This window comes from Gymnodraco acuticeps, unplaced genomic scaffold (assembly GCF_902827175.1).
Source record: "Gymnodraco acuticeps unplaced genomic scaffold, fGymAcu1.1, whole genome shotgun sequence".
Lineage (NCBI taxonomy): Eukaryota > Metazoa > Chordata > Actinopteri > Perciformes > Bathydraconidae > Gymnodraco > Gymnodraco acuticeps.
This window is the reverse complement of record NW_022990271.1, coordinates 8,723,970-8,740,863: the sequence shown is the minus strand read 5'-3', so window position 1 is coordinate 8,740,863 and position 16,894 is coordinate 8,723,970. Positions and strand designations below refer to the sequence as shown.

At 40.2% G+C, this 16,894-nt stretch overlaps 2 protein-coding genes across 2 annotated transcripts; both read right to left on the bottom strand.

The window, feature by feature from the left end:
* Positions 1 to 134: 134 nt before the first annotated feature.
* atic (5-aminoimidazole-4-carboxamide ribonucleotide formyltransferase/IMP cyclohydrolase) lies at positions 135 to 7,234 on the bottom strand. The gene is made up of 14 exons (XM_034220935.1): positions 7,034 to 7,234; positions 6,712 to 6,838; positions 6,460 to 6,603; positions 5,419 to 5,507; positions 5,177 to 5,328; positions 3,126 to 3,282; positions 2,337 to 2,462; positions 2,047 to 2,240; positions 1,868 to 1,957; positions 1,646 to 1,771; positions 1,473 to 1,565; positions 1,216 to 1,398; positions 619 to 774; positions 135 to 478 (listed from the first exon to the last, which is right to left on the bottom strand). Exons 1-14 carry the CDS (start codon positions 7,050 to 7,052, stop codon positions 359 to 361), a joined length of 1,776 nt encoding a protein of 591 aa, XP_034076826.1. The 5' UTR covers positions 7,053 to 7,234; the 3' UTR covers positions 135 to 358.
* A 4,879-nt stretch (positions 7,235 to 12,113) lies between these two features.
* Positions 12,114 to 16,378, bottom strand: mnx2b (motor neuron and pancreas homeobox 2b). Its single transcript, XM_034221309.1, has 3 exons — positions 15,706 to 16,378; positions 14,208 to 14,368; positions 12,114 to 13,175 (listed from the first exon to the last, which is right to left on the bottom strand). Exons 1-3 carry the CDS (start codon positions 16,109 to 16,111, stop codon positions 12,777 to 12,779), a joined length of 966 nt encoding a protein of 321 aa, XP_034077200.1. The 5' UTR covers positions 16,112 to 16,378; the 3' UTR covers positions 12,114 to 12,776.
* Positions 16,379 to 16,894: the final 516 nt, after the last annotated feature.

Here is a 16,894-nt window from a genome sequence, read left to right as displayed (position 1 = left end):
AGTCAGGTGATCCCCAACATCATTAACCATTATTGCCCATACAAAATATCACAGAAAGTTACTTGTTTAGATATTTTAATCTGAACTAATGTGGTGGTGCTAGCATGGCTAAAAACACACAACATACACATGAATTGCCTCTAACAGTTTATTACACAGTGAAACATTATTGACCTAGAACCTGTACACTGCATCTATGTTGGAAACAAAAGTAAGGAATGCTTTTAATTTGTTACAAAACAGTGCATTGTGACTAAGGAATGCTTTTAAGTATCAGCAGTGCTAGGAAAATATGTTGGCTCCAATGTTGCAAACCGTTAGTTGAGTTTGGAGAGCACACTAAGAAGTGCTGAGGCGCTCAGTGGTGGAAGAGCCGCAGGTTGGTGTGCACCAGAGTGATGCCCTGCTCGTTACAGGCATCAATCACAACCTGATCAGCAGCAGAGCCCGCTGGAGCTGCGATGAACCCAACACCACTCTACACACACAGGGAAGTAACGTTAGTAAAGTTATATTTTCAAAGTTGAAAGTGTTCCCACAAGGTAAGACTTAAACAGGTGTCTGCAGGCCATTCCCATGCAATACAACTCATGCCTATGTGAAAGATGTTATATTTACCCGTTTGGCACGATCTATGTTATCTCTGAAGGGGAAGAAGGCGTCAGAGCTGACAGCCACAGCCTGCAGGGAGCTGATCCAGTTCTTCTTCTCAGTCTCTGACAGAGGCTCAGGCACCTCTTCAAACTTCGACTTCCAAACGTCCAAGTCTGGGCCCTGTCAACACACAATACGGGACCTTTCAGTTACTCTCAATGTCTCAAACATTACATGTGGACTGTGTGTGCTTGACGGCCACTGTGGAAGCAGTTTAAACAAATGTATTCAAGTCAGATGTAATGCAGCCATAGCTAAGTTGCTATAGCTCTGTTTTGAGCTAAATCAAACCTGATAAGAATGACCAGTCACTGAGAAATGTGTATACTTAAAAGGTAGGGTAGGTAATTCACTTCAGAAACACTTATATTCCATGGAATGCTCTTAACATCCCGATAGCAATGAATAAATTAAATGCTTTGACAATAAATATATACAAATATTTCGTCTGTGGAAGCCGTGGCGCTGTAAATTTCCTATGAATTATCTTCCTACCACAACAGTACAACTCAACTACTGCTTTATCCTCAAAGTGTTTGTTGCCCGTTGTGACCCACTTACCTCTCCAATGGTGTCGCTGACATACTGGTCGATTGCGTTGGCAATCTCCGCTCGCTTCACACCGCTGCGGAACTTCATGTTCAGGACCTGAGGGTGGTGTCTCAGCCACCAGTTATCAGCTTTGTCCCCTGCCAGACGGGTGCAGTGGATACGGGACTGCTGCCCTGCTCCAATACCAACAACCTGTAAAACATTAGAGTATAAAGTGTAGCTCTTATCCGGATTCCTCTCTCCTCCCTTTATCTGCCTGTTCTTACCTGTCCGTCTTTAGCGTAGCAGACAGAGTTGGACTGAGTGTACTTGACAGCGATGGTGGCCACCGCCAGGTCCCGCACAGCTCCCTCTGAGAGCTTCAGAAAGGTAAACACTTTGATGAGATTGTGTAAACAATAAAATAGTTATTTAAAAAAAGGACACTACAGTGACTCACCGAGCCCTTGGAAACAACGTTGCTGAAGAACTCCTTATCGATCATCGCTCCATTCCTCTTCTGTTTGAGATAGAGACCAAACAGCACTCTGACCTCCGCCTCATCCGGCGCATACTCTGGATCCATCTGGGATTAAGGCACACATTGTTAAAAGGAACATTTACCTTAACCCTCATTCTAATGATCATTATTTAAACATGATGATGATAAAAAAACTCTCACCTGAAGCACACAGTAGTTGCCATTCTTCTTCTTGCAGAGGATCTTAAGTGCGTCCTCATCATAACCAGGAGCGATGATACCATCAGACACCTGAGAGCACATTTATGAATCATCAAAGCAATGTTGCAGCAATAAAACTAACAGATTATTTGTCTTTTCTTTCTTACATATTATTTTACCTCTCTTGATATGATCTTGGCAGTGGGAACATCACAAACATCGGACACAGCGATGAAGTCTCCAAAAGAGGACATTCTGTCGGAGCCCCTGGCCCGGGCGTAGGCCGTGGCGAGGGGGGAGAGGTCCTTCAGCATGTCGTGCACCATGCACACCTTGGCCTCCTCCTCACTCAGAGGAACTCCCACGGCAGCGCCTTCAGAACAAACACGAAGAGTCATTTTAATATAAGGAACTACATTTCAGCTCCATATTTATACCCTGGGGAACGAATCTGCGTGTCTTTTCTCACCAGCAGGGCTGACATGTTTGAAGGAGGCGGCAGCAGCCATGCCGAGGGCGCTCTTCAGCTCTCTGACCAGCTGCCAGGCGTTCAGAGCGTCACACAGGTTGATGAAGCCGGGGGAACCGTTGACCACTGAGAGGGGGGGGAAATTAATGATGTCAAGGCTAGGTTCTTTTTTGTCAGAACTTTTTTTGACAAGGTTATTTTTTTGATAAGGACAGTGCATGTTATATTACACATCAGTATAAAATACATGTAAAATGCTGGAGCTAGAAATATGTTCATTTACATCAGTAGTTTCCAGTATTTTAGGGGTCAGCGATGTTGAGAGGACACTACTTCCAAAATCACTGCCTGCTTTATATGCCATCTACACTTATTAGTTTCTTGCAAAAAGTGGCACGAAATGAGCTAGAGACAACAACTGTTTTTGTTTGAGGCTGTTAACATGTTGGTTTCTGCTGTAGAGTTGGGCTTTTTTTGTATGGAGACTCTTTTAAAAAGGCAGGCCTCAAGTGGCCATTCAATGAACTGCAGTTGTTGGTACTTCTAGATTCACTGCCCCACACAGGTTGGCCATTGTTAAAAGGTCTTAGTATGCCAAAAAAAACAGTTTAAGTTTGCCATTAAAAGTAATTGTATTGTAGCAAAGTGTAGTATAGTATCTTCTCATCTGACTCAAAAAAGTGTATTTTCCAAAATGTTAAACTCCTACTTTAAAGCCAAACTTATAAACAATGACTGCTTCAGGTCAGATGAGACAGCTGTGATGGGATGGGGTGGGGGGGTCTTTACCTTTGAGGGGGAGGGCTGGGCGCAGGGTGTAGAGCTGGGCGGGGGCTTGGTGGGGGTTCATGCCGTAGCGAAGAGGCAGCTGTGAAACACCACGGCTGTACTGTCCACGAAAGTAGTCAGATATGGCCTCGTCATACTGAGCTGTGTGTGTGAAGGCCTGAAGAGCAGAGAACAAACGCACTGATGATGAACCAAATATATGAAAACACATCATCTTTTGTTTTGTACCAAATGCAGAGTTATTTTCGTTAAGGCATCAAAATGCAATGTATCCAAAGAATCGAAGGTCAAAATTCCTATATATTTTTTAAGACCATTTCTGCACTGTTTATATCGGTATCTCAAAGCAAAGCAGTAAATCATTTGTGACCTTAACAAACTGATCTGTTTTGGTGTTTAGCCATAAGTTCAGTTGGACTTCAAAGTCCTGATGTTAAAATCTGTAAACAAATATTTCAACACTTAAAACAGAAATCCTTCACTGGACTGGACTTTGACTGAACCTCAAACATGATCAACCTAAAATGAATACAGGGGAAAAACAAATACCTTATCTGAAATCAGTTATTTGACTTTTGCCTCAGAAACCTCAATGTTTCATCCTGTCATCACTTTGAAACCTTCTCAGTCATTATTGAGCCAAAAGCAGGATTGAAAACACAAGTCTGAACAGTAGGGATGTGCGATCACTTAGGCCGATGCATGCGCATCTCGATACGTTGCCACGATACGATACATTTGAAGCACCAGGCGATGCGATACGATTCACCCCTGTTGCGATACAGTTCGATACGATGCGATTCAACACTATGCAAAAATAATGATACTTCAATTTGGTACGACAGAGGATTTTTGTTTTATTCCTCATATGCAGCAAATCATACATTAACAAAAAAGTGCTTTACATATTTGGTTCTCTCTACTAGTACTGCGCATCCCATCATGTTTCTTTTTTACCTTAAAAACCTCTCCAGAGTACAATTGTATAACACCTCACAGTTAAACAATGTAAGGATGCATTGCTCATGATTAACAATGTGCAAATAACAGCTACCATAGTGCAATGCTCATACAGCTGCCAGCCTGATGTGCTGAACACTCATCCAGAGGCTAACTCACCAGTGAGCAGAAAGCAGTGGGTTCTATATGAACAATAAAGAATACAAATAACCTTTCACAAACAGCTCTTTCATAACTGCTTACAGTGAGGAAGACATTTAACTGTTATTGGCCGTCACAGGCTGCTGTAAACTAAACACCACTCTCTCTGACAGAACCCCTCACTGAGTGATTTCACTCACATGTCTAACTTTCAGGTTTCTCTTTTCAGCCGCAGACCCCATGTCGCCTCTTTATGTGCGTCGCTAAGGTCCTCGTACTACTTGTGTACTTTAAAGCGGCTCGGCATCGTTTACAATTTGCGAGCGATTTTTCAAGTTGACCGTCTTTCTTGAAAAATCCGAAGTGTTGCTAAACGTTTGATTTGTAGGTATTTTTCGGTGCGCTGTGTTTCTCTTTCTCTTCGACCTCCATGTGTGTTGATAACTGAGACTCTCGGCCTCCGTAGTGCGAAGCAAAGATCAAAGATCGTCTCTGCTGAGTGCCGACAGGATGAGGGGATATTATATGAATGAATCGCTTTTTTACCGATGCAAAGACGCTACGCAATCGATGCATCGCCGTTCAACCCAAACTGTAGCCGATGTGCACTCTTTCAACCGGTGCACTCGCATCTTGAACGTTTATGCCGGTGCACCGATGCGAATCTTAACATCCCTACTGAGCAGTGATGGGCGGGATGAACAGATGTTTTACGTAGAAGTAGTTAAAGGATCAAGAAAGGCTGATAGAGAGACATTAAAAAGTTTAAATAAAAAAGAGCTCTAGTCAAATATTGAAGTTTGATTGGGAACGAGGTTTATAAAATGTGCTCCAGACGTGTATTACAATTGTGTAATTGTAATACACATAATACAGATAATCTACCCCTAAATATCCTAGTTCGTATATATCCAAATTAAATGTTGGGAAAATATCTAAAGTGGCGTTACTTTTAGGGCCAGAGTCCTGCGGGTTTCCAGGGTTGTATCTTTGTCTCCTGAGCTCTCCATCTCCTTGGCAACCAGCAGGTAGTCAGCAGGATCACACACTATAGCGACGCGAGCGTGATTCTTTGCCGCCGCTCTTAACAGAGTTACTCCACCTGGGAAGGAAGAAACACTTGTTAATGCACAAGCTAAATAACTATGTTTTTAATGTAAAGTGATGCACACAGTCTCCTCTGCACACTCACCGATATCGATCTGCTCCACGGCATCGTCCACTGTCACACTCGGGTTAGAGACCGTCTTCACAAAAGGGTAGAGGTTGCACACCACCACTCTTTAAAAGAACAACACAGAATGAATGTCATACTCCTAATAAAGTTAATCATCATCATCACAAAAAAAACACACACAAAAATATACAAGCATATCTTACTGCAACACATACAAAACAACAACATTGCCATTTAGGGCGACTTTCTACCCAGTGATATCAGTGTTAGAACATGAGCAACATTCAAACAGTGCAGCTGTAGAAAATTCATAAAGACATAAGAGAAAACTGTATTAAACATCTATGAATTAAAGAAATAATAACAAATTGAACTACATTGTAATCCTAGCTTTAAAAGTCTGTTTATGCTCAAGGCCTCACAGAAAGAATTCATTGAGAGCTTTACTTTTAAATACGGGGGGGTATTTGAAAATAAAATGTACATACATTTTTTTAAATTGTTGTCTGTGCTACATATTTTCTTTATTGTACTTGTGTGACTGTTGTTTAAGCAAGGATCATCTTTCATCCTAATCAGATGATTGACTCAACCTCCCCCTCATTTAAACACATCATTTATCAACTGGTCAAGATAAAGAAGTAGATATGTATGTATGTTTATCAGATTTCTAATCAAATGTATAGTTGAATTCCCCAAATACTAAATCTCTAAAGTCTGATTTAATCACATTTCAGTGGTAATCAAATGAGAGTCACAGGACTAGCTTGAAAGCAGGAGCAGCACGTTTCTAGTAACTCGGAGGCTAAATGAACTACACATGCTTCCTAATGAGACAACACAAGTCTTTATTCTAATTATATTAGTTTATGATCTGCCACAGGCTGTGCATGCTCTTTGGTTAAACTGGGCTTTGTAGGAAATGTTTCTAAATCCTACCTTTTCTCCCCAAATATATCCATTATGCTATTTTAAACCTGAGACTATAATAAAATATCCAATGTCAGTGATAGGTGTGAGTTTATGTTTGAGACTTTGTTGCTGGACTTCTCTCACCTGACCAGGCTGTAGCCGAGCTTCTCCATGTCTGCGGTGTCAGAGGGGGTTTTCCTGGCCAGGATGCCCCCATGCACAGCGGGGTGCAGGGTCTTCACTCTGCCCCCCAGCATCTCTGGATGTCCAGTCAGCTCAGACACATCCCTAACACACAGCAGAGGCACACACAGGTTACAGAGGGACAGAGCTGATATATGTGAATTTGGGGAAAACACACTAGTGTATTATTTTAATGACTACTCGAGTACCCACCTGACAGCCAGGCCAGCCTCTCGCAGGGCTTTGGCTGTGCCCCCTGAGGCGACCAGAGACAGTCCAACATCCACCAGCCTTTTGGCAAAGTCCACCAGTCCAGTTTTGTCTGACACACTCAAAAGTGCTGTAAGGACAGATAAAGAGGATACTTACCAAACAACTTAAAGGCAAGCATTATGACGGACACAAAAGAGGAGTACAAGTAGGTTATAACGATATAAAGCAGGCCACGTTGGCTAGTGTTAGCCAGAGTGCTAGCAGCCTGCATGCCGCAGATAAAAACTTCTTAATTTGTTCAGTTTTAAACAGAAAGTCTTACCGAGCTCTGAGGAGGCCATGTTAGATTCACGTTGCCAGTCTGCAGTGTGTGTGGTATAGAGAGGGTTCAGCTCAGTCTCCACTCTGTGTAACAAGAATAACTCCAAAATAAGTTTTGTGTAGGATGAGACAAATCTACATGGTTTTCATTGCCTCATCATGTGCTTCAAAACTGCGAAGACCCGCCCTGCTGAGGACGGCCCGCCCATTACAAACAAGCGCACCCAAAATGGCTACACTGCGCAGAAAATGCGCATTTTCAACCGAAAGTACAACAATTACGATAAGTAATGTAATGTATTTATAGTATGTCAAAGGGTAAAGATATCTGGGTCATTCCAGAATTGGAGGAGATGTCCCACATGTAAAAAATCGAATAATCCATGCCCAAAAAGCTAAAACATGCACTTGTTGTGTTACTTATATACTTGTCTTGAGACAAGATGCATACAGTTGTAGAAAAAGTGGTTTCAAAATATTATTTAAAATATCAAATAGCTCTCGAATACCCTAAAATGGCCTTTTTCTCTTGTCCCAGCTTCTTGGTGACCAACTTGCATGTCAAATATAACATTTAAAATAGGGTTTTTATTTACTTTTGTTGGTATTATTCTATTGATGCGTCTCTTGTAATGGTAAAATCAATTTGTTAAATCATAAACACATTTTAAATAACAGTAATTTTACACTGAAAGTGTGTCCCACAACATGCGTTTTTTTATATTATCCAATCTTGTCACTCTTGAAGGAGTGTGGTGGCACTCATACAAACGCAACCCTGTTTCAAGTGTGTCTTTCTTTAGTTACATATCTAAGTGTGTCCATTCCTTGACAATAGCATTACATTGTGCAGCTAGCATTAATTCCTGAGGTAAAAGCAAAAATTAGCATTGATTTGCAACCCCGTTACTATAATTAGCGTAACAGGGTTAATTCTTCATTGGAAAATAATACAATATTATCAAACAACATCTCTGTTGTCCTGAGTATTTATTTGTCACATTTATGTCATTATCTACAATCAAAAGTAATGTAGCCATTTAACCCGTTACCTTAGCAACCCTGTTACTCCAATTTCAACCCTGTTACTATATCATTTTCTATTAAAATAATACAATTAGGCTATTGACGTTAACGTGAACGATATTCCATATAGCATATTCTGATAGTTGTTATGCCCAGTCAACAATTAAAATTGATATGTAATTTAGGCTATTTTTCATAGAAATAAAATCATTCTAAATATGCTACGTAGGCCTACAAGTGAAGTTAAGAAAATTAAAATGAATGTCTTTAAATGTCTTTCACAGATATTTGTTTTCCACGCTTCACAAAAATAATTGTGTTTTGGTCATTTATATTTGAGGAAGCTTTAAAAAATACAGTTTGCAGAAATTGCATTGAAGCCCTGTCTAAAGTGAGTGAGATCAGACGCGGTGTCTTCTTTTGTCTTGCCACCAGAGGGCAGTCATGGACCTGGCTCATGCACATGTATGGAGGAAAGCAGTCATTGTTTTATGTTTTAATTCTATATGTTGTGCAACGCTGCTGTGCCTGGACTTGTGAGTCACTGCACATCGTCTATTCTTCTTTAAAAATTGCCTATGTAACCTAGCCTAACCTGAACTAGTACATTAAGATTATTTTATTTTTTACTTGTGTGATCTTCTTAGTATTTTTCTCTTATTTATTGAGCATTGTTGGACGGAGCCTTAAACCTGATTGTGGATTTTCCATGTCAACAAATGCTTCTCTGTAACTATTGTGTATATGATAAATAAATAAAAATCTATTTATTTATTAAATCATTTAACAGTGATGGTATGAAAACCAATATATAAATACAACACATCTTCAGAAGCCTATGTTCATTGTTTATTTGCACATCTATTGATTGATAAGCAATACAAAAACGAAGCTTATGTGTGATTTATTTTGGTTGATGCTGGTTGATTTTTTTTGCTGATCAGCACAACTGAAGGTTACATTGTCACCAAGCAGGGCCACGAACATCATCACTTATGTCGGCTGTAATTGGTAAAACACCTGTAACATACATTTCCTGCAACAATAAACTTTATTGGCAAAAAATGGTGCAGTTTTGCTGCTTTGGAACAGCGTTTTAAGTCGGACAGATGTGAATTTATTGGGCCCCGTCACTCACTCCTTTACTCGGCCATTAGTTAAGTGACAGGACAGGGCCCGGGAAACCTGCACCAATACGTGTGATTACGTTAAAAGATCGCGCAATCTGTTCATATTTACGTAATGAGGCCGACATTTTGCTGATTGATTAAACTACAGGGTGTAAATATGTTTAAGGGCTCCTTGATTTATGATCCAACAAAGCAAAAAAGATCTCCATTTATTTGTCTAACTATGAAAATGGGAGTTTCTGGTAAACGCTGTGTGTTTGACATCTCAGGGGCGAGCTGAGTGATTCAATAGACAGTGAAACATTTTAATAGAAAGACACAAGCTTCACATGCATTATCGGGTAAAAAGGAAAGAGGCAGGAAGGCCGTCAGCACTTTAGTTGGGCTGGCTCTTGAGAAAACTGACTGCATTATCAACTGTAATTTACGCAGGGAATTTTTAATCAACATGGCTGGTGTTTTCCGATTAAATTAGGAGATAAACGTAATCAATGACCTCCATATATTGCTGCACTGCCTTATCAATTAGCTGTGATTTTTTGTACTGTGTCAGAAGGGCGTGTGTCATAAAACAGGCCAGATGACATTTGTCATGCAGCTGACAAGTCACACAACTAAATGAGCGCCTATTGATTCCCATGATTTTTCATCAGCCAAATTAAAAACTGTACTTGATGGAGGTTCAGAATGCAAGCTTGTTATGTATTCTACTCACGCTATTAAATCAATTCTAAAAAAGTTCAACGAAAACTCTTTCAAAGTAATTTAAGTTAAACATGTAACTGGAAGTTTCCAGTTACATGTTTAACTTAAATGACTTTGAAAGAGGGAAGTGTTGATTTTATGAATTGAACATGTTTTTTTTGTTGCTGCTACATCTCAGGCTTTTCCCAGGCATGGTTCAAGCTCTGAAGTCACTTAAATTCCTGTGTAGATATAGTAAACTGCAAATAGCTCCAGAGCATTTATAAATATTTCTTAATTTACCATTGTTTCTGATGCACTACCTGAGGTTCCTATCTTCATTTGTTTCAAGCCTGTGAATTTCATTTTCAGGCAAATGCACTGCCACTGAAAATATGTTTAAAATCACATGCAAAAAAAGGGAGTTTCTGGTAAATGTGTTTGACATCTCAGGGGTGAGCTGAGTGATTTGATAGACAGTGAAACATTTAATAAAAAGACACAGGCTTTGGCAAAATGATATTTTTTGCATGCTTTACTCTGATGGCTGTTACCAATTATTGGACCCTCATGGTTCAGGGACCCACATTTTGAGAGTTATTTAACCAACCGGTCACCAACTGTGACTCCATACTTAGCAGATAACACCTGACAATGTACGGTTGCAACTGGTCTTTTTCCTAGAATTTATCCCCTTATATCATAGAATCTTAAGGGTCACAAATGTTACCATATGGTGTGTAACCATATCACATATATCAAAATGTGTGTCTCAATAAATATATGCTAAGACTAATTTGTGTGATTTGGGGATACACAAATATATTTGCATTAACCTTCCCATAAACTGCACAAAAACCTTTCTGAAAACCAATATTGCACATGATAAAACAGAGATTTGTTGTCAGTGTTTGTCAGAAAACACAAGCTTCTGACTGTTAAGTCTTCACTAAAATTCCCATCAGTGTGTAAAGGCACTTCCAATCACTGTAGAGCATTGTTTATTTTTTTCCACAAGAGGGGTGTGTGTGTGTGTGTGTGTGTGTGTGTGTGTGTGTGTGTGTGTGTGTGTGTGTGTGTGTGTGTGTGTGTGTGTGTGTGTGTGTGTGTGTCCAGCTAGTTAAGAGTGCATTTAATCACTATATAAACATGTGACTGTGGTCTGAAAAGGGGCTAAATGACACCATACTGCATGTCCTCCAATCTGCTCTTTAATCACCACCCTTACAAGGGTGGCCATTAAAACGCCCCGCCGCAGTTACACACACTCATCATGCTGTTGCTCTTGGAAATTAAAATGGGCCTGTGTGACATCACCATCAGGCTTTTGATTGCTTTACTTCCTCTTCATTAACTTAATTATTTGGCTATCAGTAAACTCCTTCGAGTAATTAATATCTGAGAGCCTTGGTAATAAATAAGACGGTGAACTGGGAATGACTTTTGCTACCAGAGGCAACAAATAGGAAGCAGTTGAAAGAGATGTGAACAGAAGAGATAACCTTTCCTCTAGTATGTTGCATGTCAATAAGAACATGGACACATGTTCTGCAGGTGAGATTTAAGGAGACCTTTATGGTATTTCTTTGAGATTTGATACCTAAATTAATAATGTATTTAGTTTTCTTCACAATAACATATACAATATTGAAAACAAATGTTAGGTTGTCTTATGCCCCTTTAAATCAAGAAGGCCCGCTACCCCTTTGAAGCTTTGGCCTTTATGAACCCCAATCCTAATGTCTTTGTTGATCATCTTTTTCTTACTTTAGCAGAAGTTGACACTTATATTATACCTGCTAAACAATTGAAATTACATGACATGTCACTTGTTAGACGCTTTAATCCAAAGCGACTTACTCAATACTGTGGGCAATCCCCACAGGAGCACTTTGGGGTGAAGTGTCTTGCCCAGGGACACAACGACATGCTGACTGCAGTGGGGTTTGAACCTGTGACCCCCTGATTCAAACACCAACGTGCAACCCACTGCACCACATGCCTCAGAAATGTTAGAATTCAGCTCAAAACGCATCTGTGTAGAATATATTTTCTTCAACATCTTACATTAGACGCATTTAAAAAGTGTCATCCAACTTTGCCCTTGGGGAGAGTTGCCATTGACCTAATGTCTTTAATGTTTCAGCTGTTCCCATTATTAAGATATTGATATCACTTTACTGTTTTTAATTCCCTTGTATTTACATTTGACTGGACATACATGGGAACATTGATCAATAATACATTCCTTTTCATTTTTTTATTTCACAGTTACACCACAAACACGTTTCAGATACACGGATGATTCATCTTTTCAACCATTCAAATAAATTACTTTTACATGTCAGTGACAAGAACAAATTCAGAAACACCATCAAGGACAGAAAAACCCATCAATATTTTCACATAAAATGCACAAAACTAAATGTAATACAGAAGATAGTCAGCCAAGTATTTGTCCCCAAAAACATCTGGAGCAGCGGATGTTTCTGATCTTGAGTTGTTTCCTCAGTGACACAGTATGTTTAACTTCTTTTTTTTGTCTTCATGATGCAGTGGAGGCTGTACATTCGCCCGCTGTCTGAACGCACCTAAGTTCAATTTGCATCCTTCATTCATGTGGTCATGTGTGTTCACTGGGCTGAGCTCCAGCTTTCAGTGGATGGAGCAAATTGACAAATTGACAAGGTGATGGCCTAGAAACAGCTACATGGAAGGAAGGAAACAAGCACCTTTTTTTCCGGCATGCTACAGTATGACATGTACAGTACTCAAAGATGATTTTATTCAGTTTATACAGTGTATTTGTGTCATTTGTGTGTATTTGGAAATTGTCTCTTGCAGAAACAGAGATATGTCCCAGTGAAATGTCTCTTCAGTGAAACCTGTTTCCTTCATGTCTGTTCACAGTCCCGCCCCGATCTTCCTGTCGCCTCCTACTGACACCCCCTCCAGCTCCTCATCAGAGAAAGGGCTGTGGGGATTGTAGCTAACATCAGTGGTGCGCTGCAAGAAGTCTGTTGATCGTGGCTTCCCAACAGGAAAACCATGCTGGCTTTCCTCCTCTTCTTCTTCTTCCTCCTCCTCCTCCTCGTCCTCCTCCTCTTCCTCCTCTTCTACATCCTCCATATCAAGATCCATCCCTCTGTCGTCCTGATCCAAAGCTCGCCTGCTCTCATTTGATTTGTCCATGGCTGTTTTTTTCCCGTTGCGTAGTCTCTGTGCGTCGGACGGAGCAGCCTGCTCCTTCGCCTTACGGCTGCGTTTCCACTTCATCCTGCGATTTTGGAACCAGATCTTGACCTGGGGAGGGACAACAGAGTAAAATAAATGTTTACAACATGGTAATACTTAGGATATTTCATCCAGAGTTTGTCTGAATATATATCTTATTTGCAGCTCTAGAACAACAATTACTTATTTTTTTTAAAACTGCCAGTTTATTTTGATTTGTATGATATCTTCTCTCTGTTTTTGAGTCTTGAGTGGGACCCTTCCTGTTCACGTTTTGTCCATAGCTGCACTGATGTAAAGCTTTCTGAGAAAAATCAAGTAAAGAAAAATATATGGAGCATATTTGTACCTTTTATTTTCCCACTGAAACTAAAGAGCAAAGACTAATTCTCTACTGTGGAACTTCCACAATGCATAAGAAACTCCCCTCTGTATCTTTCATCTCCCTTAATTTGTGTCATCCAACAATAAAATAAGTGCTTAAAATATAATATTATTTAAATCTTACATATAAAATGCAGAGGAAACAAAATACCCTAATGTATTTTTTCAGCTCTTTGTGAAGATAAACTCACTTTGGACATCATAAAGTGGAGACATTCAGTCATGCACATCTGCATGACTATTTGTCCTTTTTTTCTAATCAACTCCTCTTTTTTAAATCTGTACATACTGTAAGGTGACACTTTTGCAGAATGTCATTTCAACATCTGTCAATGTATCCCTTTTGCTATGATAGAGGTATATTTAATTTGACATTTCACAAATACACTTAACTACAGTATATAGATGCCTACACTTTGTGCAATGTTGAATTGCTTGTTATTTGTTTTGAGGGAACCCATGGCTTGTTTTTAAGGTGTCAGTGATGTTGTTTTTCAGGATGACATTCATGGTTTAAAAAAAATGTGCCTGCCTTTAATTATTGAAGTGATTTAAGATCCAGTTATCCTGATGGAGTGTGCTGCTGCTGTCCTGTAGCAGACTGTCTGATGTTCAGTAAAACACGTTCAGTTCGCTCCTCATTTCTGTTTCTTAGGATTGTAAATCACCTTTAAAAATAACCTGGTTTCTGGTGAAGTTTAGTCTGGTGTTTCGTACCTGTGTTTCAGTCAGCATGAGTGAGGTGGCCACTTCAAAGCGTTTGGGCCTGGACAGGTATTTGTTGAGCTTGAACTGGTTCTCCAGCTCCAGCAGCTGCTGACTGGTGAAAGCGGTGCGGGGTCTCCGGCACTTCCCCAGGAGACCTGCCTGAGGGCCGGCTGGAGGAGGAAGAGCAAAGGCATCAGTGTGGGGCATGTGAGTGGGATGGTTACATTTAATAATGATTTCCACTTTTTTTTTTCTTATTTGACATCAGAGATTCCTGGTTATTTCAGTGAGTTGTATGTTTAACACACAATGTCTAAATACGATTGTTTTGACAAATCAAATCAAACTTATTTTGAAATATCTGCCCTTTAGAAGCTTCAAGTCTTAAATATGTTGCAAGCAACTGCTGTCTGTCTTTTTTATTTAATACCAAGGACATAGGAAGTTCAATATATTTTGTGGGTGGGAGCAACACACATATGCCCGCACTCTCTCGCCATCATTAACTATAATAGCTTTACTCCGGTTTATTGTTGACGGGGGACACGGCAGAAGCGGGCGCAGAGGCCATAAAAACACAGGCATGCCATTAACTTAATGAAAATTCAATGAAGGCTTTTAGGATTTTATTGATGAACTACAAAACGTTTTAGGTGTTTGTTTATAGTTTCTTCGTCACACAAAGACCATTTTCATCGGGTTGGCGTTTATAGAGAAATAAATGGGCCAACATTTAAACGTGACATAAAGATAAGCAGTAAACACAGACCAGAGTAGAGCTTATGTAGCCTACAGGAGAAGGTGGGGCTGTTATTACCACTAAATATATGAAGATCTCGTTTATTGAGTAAAATAAAAAATAATACAGAGTACGACTAACAAAAATAAAGTATTAGTGTAAGCTAAATTAATTTAGGACAGGCAATTATCAGTTTGAAAAAAGGAAGTCAAACGCTGAAACTGCATGTTTTTGTATGATCTTAGACATTATAATATTTTCTTTATTTAAATCCTTTTGAATCTTAAAGAGAGATAATTTGCAGTAGACTTGATAATACGTGATAATTAAGGTCTACTTAATTGATTAATGTGACAACGAAAACACCATAAACAATAAATAGGCCAGCAAAAAAACAAAGGATTAATACATAATTATTAATTAGGCCTTTTATTTTAACTACAACAACAGTTGAGTTACGATCATATCAGGATGAATAATTTAAACGGAACATGAATCACGCTTAGTCAACAATTTACTCATTTTCATTGACAGTATTTCTGTTAAATTCGTTTCAGCATCTTGGCGGTTCTTCAGAGGTGAAGCCATGTGATTAAAAACTGTAAAACCTGATAACGGAAAGCGGTGCATGATTGATTTGGGTCTGTCTGTGATTTAGAAAATGAAACTTTTCACAACTGGACTGTTATTTCCCTCAATTAGCTTATCCCTTGACTTTTTAAGTGTGGATATTTTTGACATTTTAAATTGATTATAGGCTATACTTACTGCTGTAATCTGGCAGCCTTGGCATCATGATCCCGGCGCGGATCCAGTGCTCCAGGGGCAGAGAGCCCGCCATGGCAGCCATCTTCAGGTGGTCCGGGTAGGTCTGTGTGAAACCGGTGTATGCGAACGCGGGGTGATGGCCACCCAATGCGGATAAAGGGTACATGGGGGCAGGGTACATGCCGGGGATGGAAGCCAGTCCTGGATGCGGGAGATTAAGGAGACCCGGTTTGTGAAGTAGTCCTTGAAGTTGTGCGGCCCGCGGAGAAGGCGTGTCCGCGCGGCGGCAGGACACCGGGCTGCCTGCCGGGCTGTCGCTGCTCAGACCCGGGGAGAGGTCTCGGCTCACCCGGTGGGTCTCATCAGCGAGCAGGGCGTCAATTCGGAAGTTTTTGGATTTCTCCATCACAACTTCACTTAGGAGGAGAGCAGTCTTTAAAAAATGCCAACTACCCTAACCCTAACCCTGTGCCGTGCGTCACAAACTCATACGTTCTCTTTATATTCTCAAAAAAAGTTTAGGCAAGTCAAAACAAGTTACAGTCTAATTATCAAAAGTAAGCATTAAAGCATGATCTTATCTTATGACTAAATTAATGACATTTGCGTGTGCATTCCTCCATCTATGACGCTAAATTGCACCTGCACATGTCACTCTGCAACATTGCGTCCGTCCTGGTGTTTAACACTAACTTCAAGAAGAGGCATGCGTCTCCCTGCATGAGCTGTGCCTCTCCCCCCCCCCTGCAGGCCGGTGTGCGCTGGGATTGGCTGGAGGCTGGCTGCTGTGACGGGCCTCTAATCAGCTAATTACTCGCTCGTTTCTCCCCCCAGAAAGCATTCAGAGTGAGGTAATGTCCAACCCTTGTCCCGCCTGCAAACACCTTCAACTGCATCAAAGCGCGGAGGTACATTAGAAGATTAGCAGATTGTATTTTCAGTATCTATTTTACTGCCAGATGCTCCTAGCTACCTTGCCATAAACAAAGAATTATAGTAAACTAATTATTAGTGCTGCAAACATCCTCCACACCTTGGCAACAAATATTGGCTGTTTTTCAGCATGCTGGATGTTTCTGCTTAACTCTGGTTGTGTGACGTTACAAAAATCAAGCATTGTGTCCATTCCAGTATTTAAAACATTTATATTAATGGCTTTCTTCATTCTCATACTCAGGCCATACCAATG

Coding starts and splice junctions, on each gene's coding strand:
- atic (XM_034220935.1), bottom strand. Junction 5,508..6,459: donor CTCGGCTACAGCCTGGTCAG/GTGAGAGAAGTC, acceptor GTTCTTTTAAAG/AGTGGTGGTGTGCAACCTCT. Junction 3,283..5,176: donor GCAGGACTCTGGCCCTAAAA/GTAACGCCACTT, acceptor TCTGCTCTTCAG/GCCTTCACACACACAGCTCA.
- mnx2b (XM_034221309.1), bottom strand. CDS start 16,111: ATGGAGAAATCCAAAAACTTCCGAATTGACGCCCTGCTCGCTGATGAG. Junction 14,369..15,705: donor AAGGCTGCCAGATTACAGCA/GTAAGTATAGCC, acceptor TTCCTCCTCCAG/CCGGCCCTCAGGCAGGTCTC. Junction 13,176..14,207: donor TCATGCTGACTGAAACACAG/GTACGAAACACC, acceptor GTCCCTCCCCAG/GTCAAGATCTGGTTCCAAAA.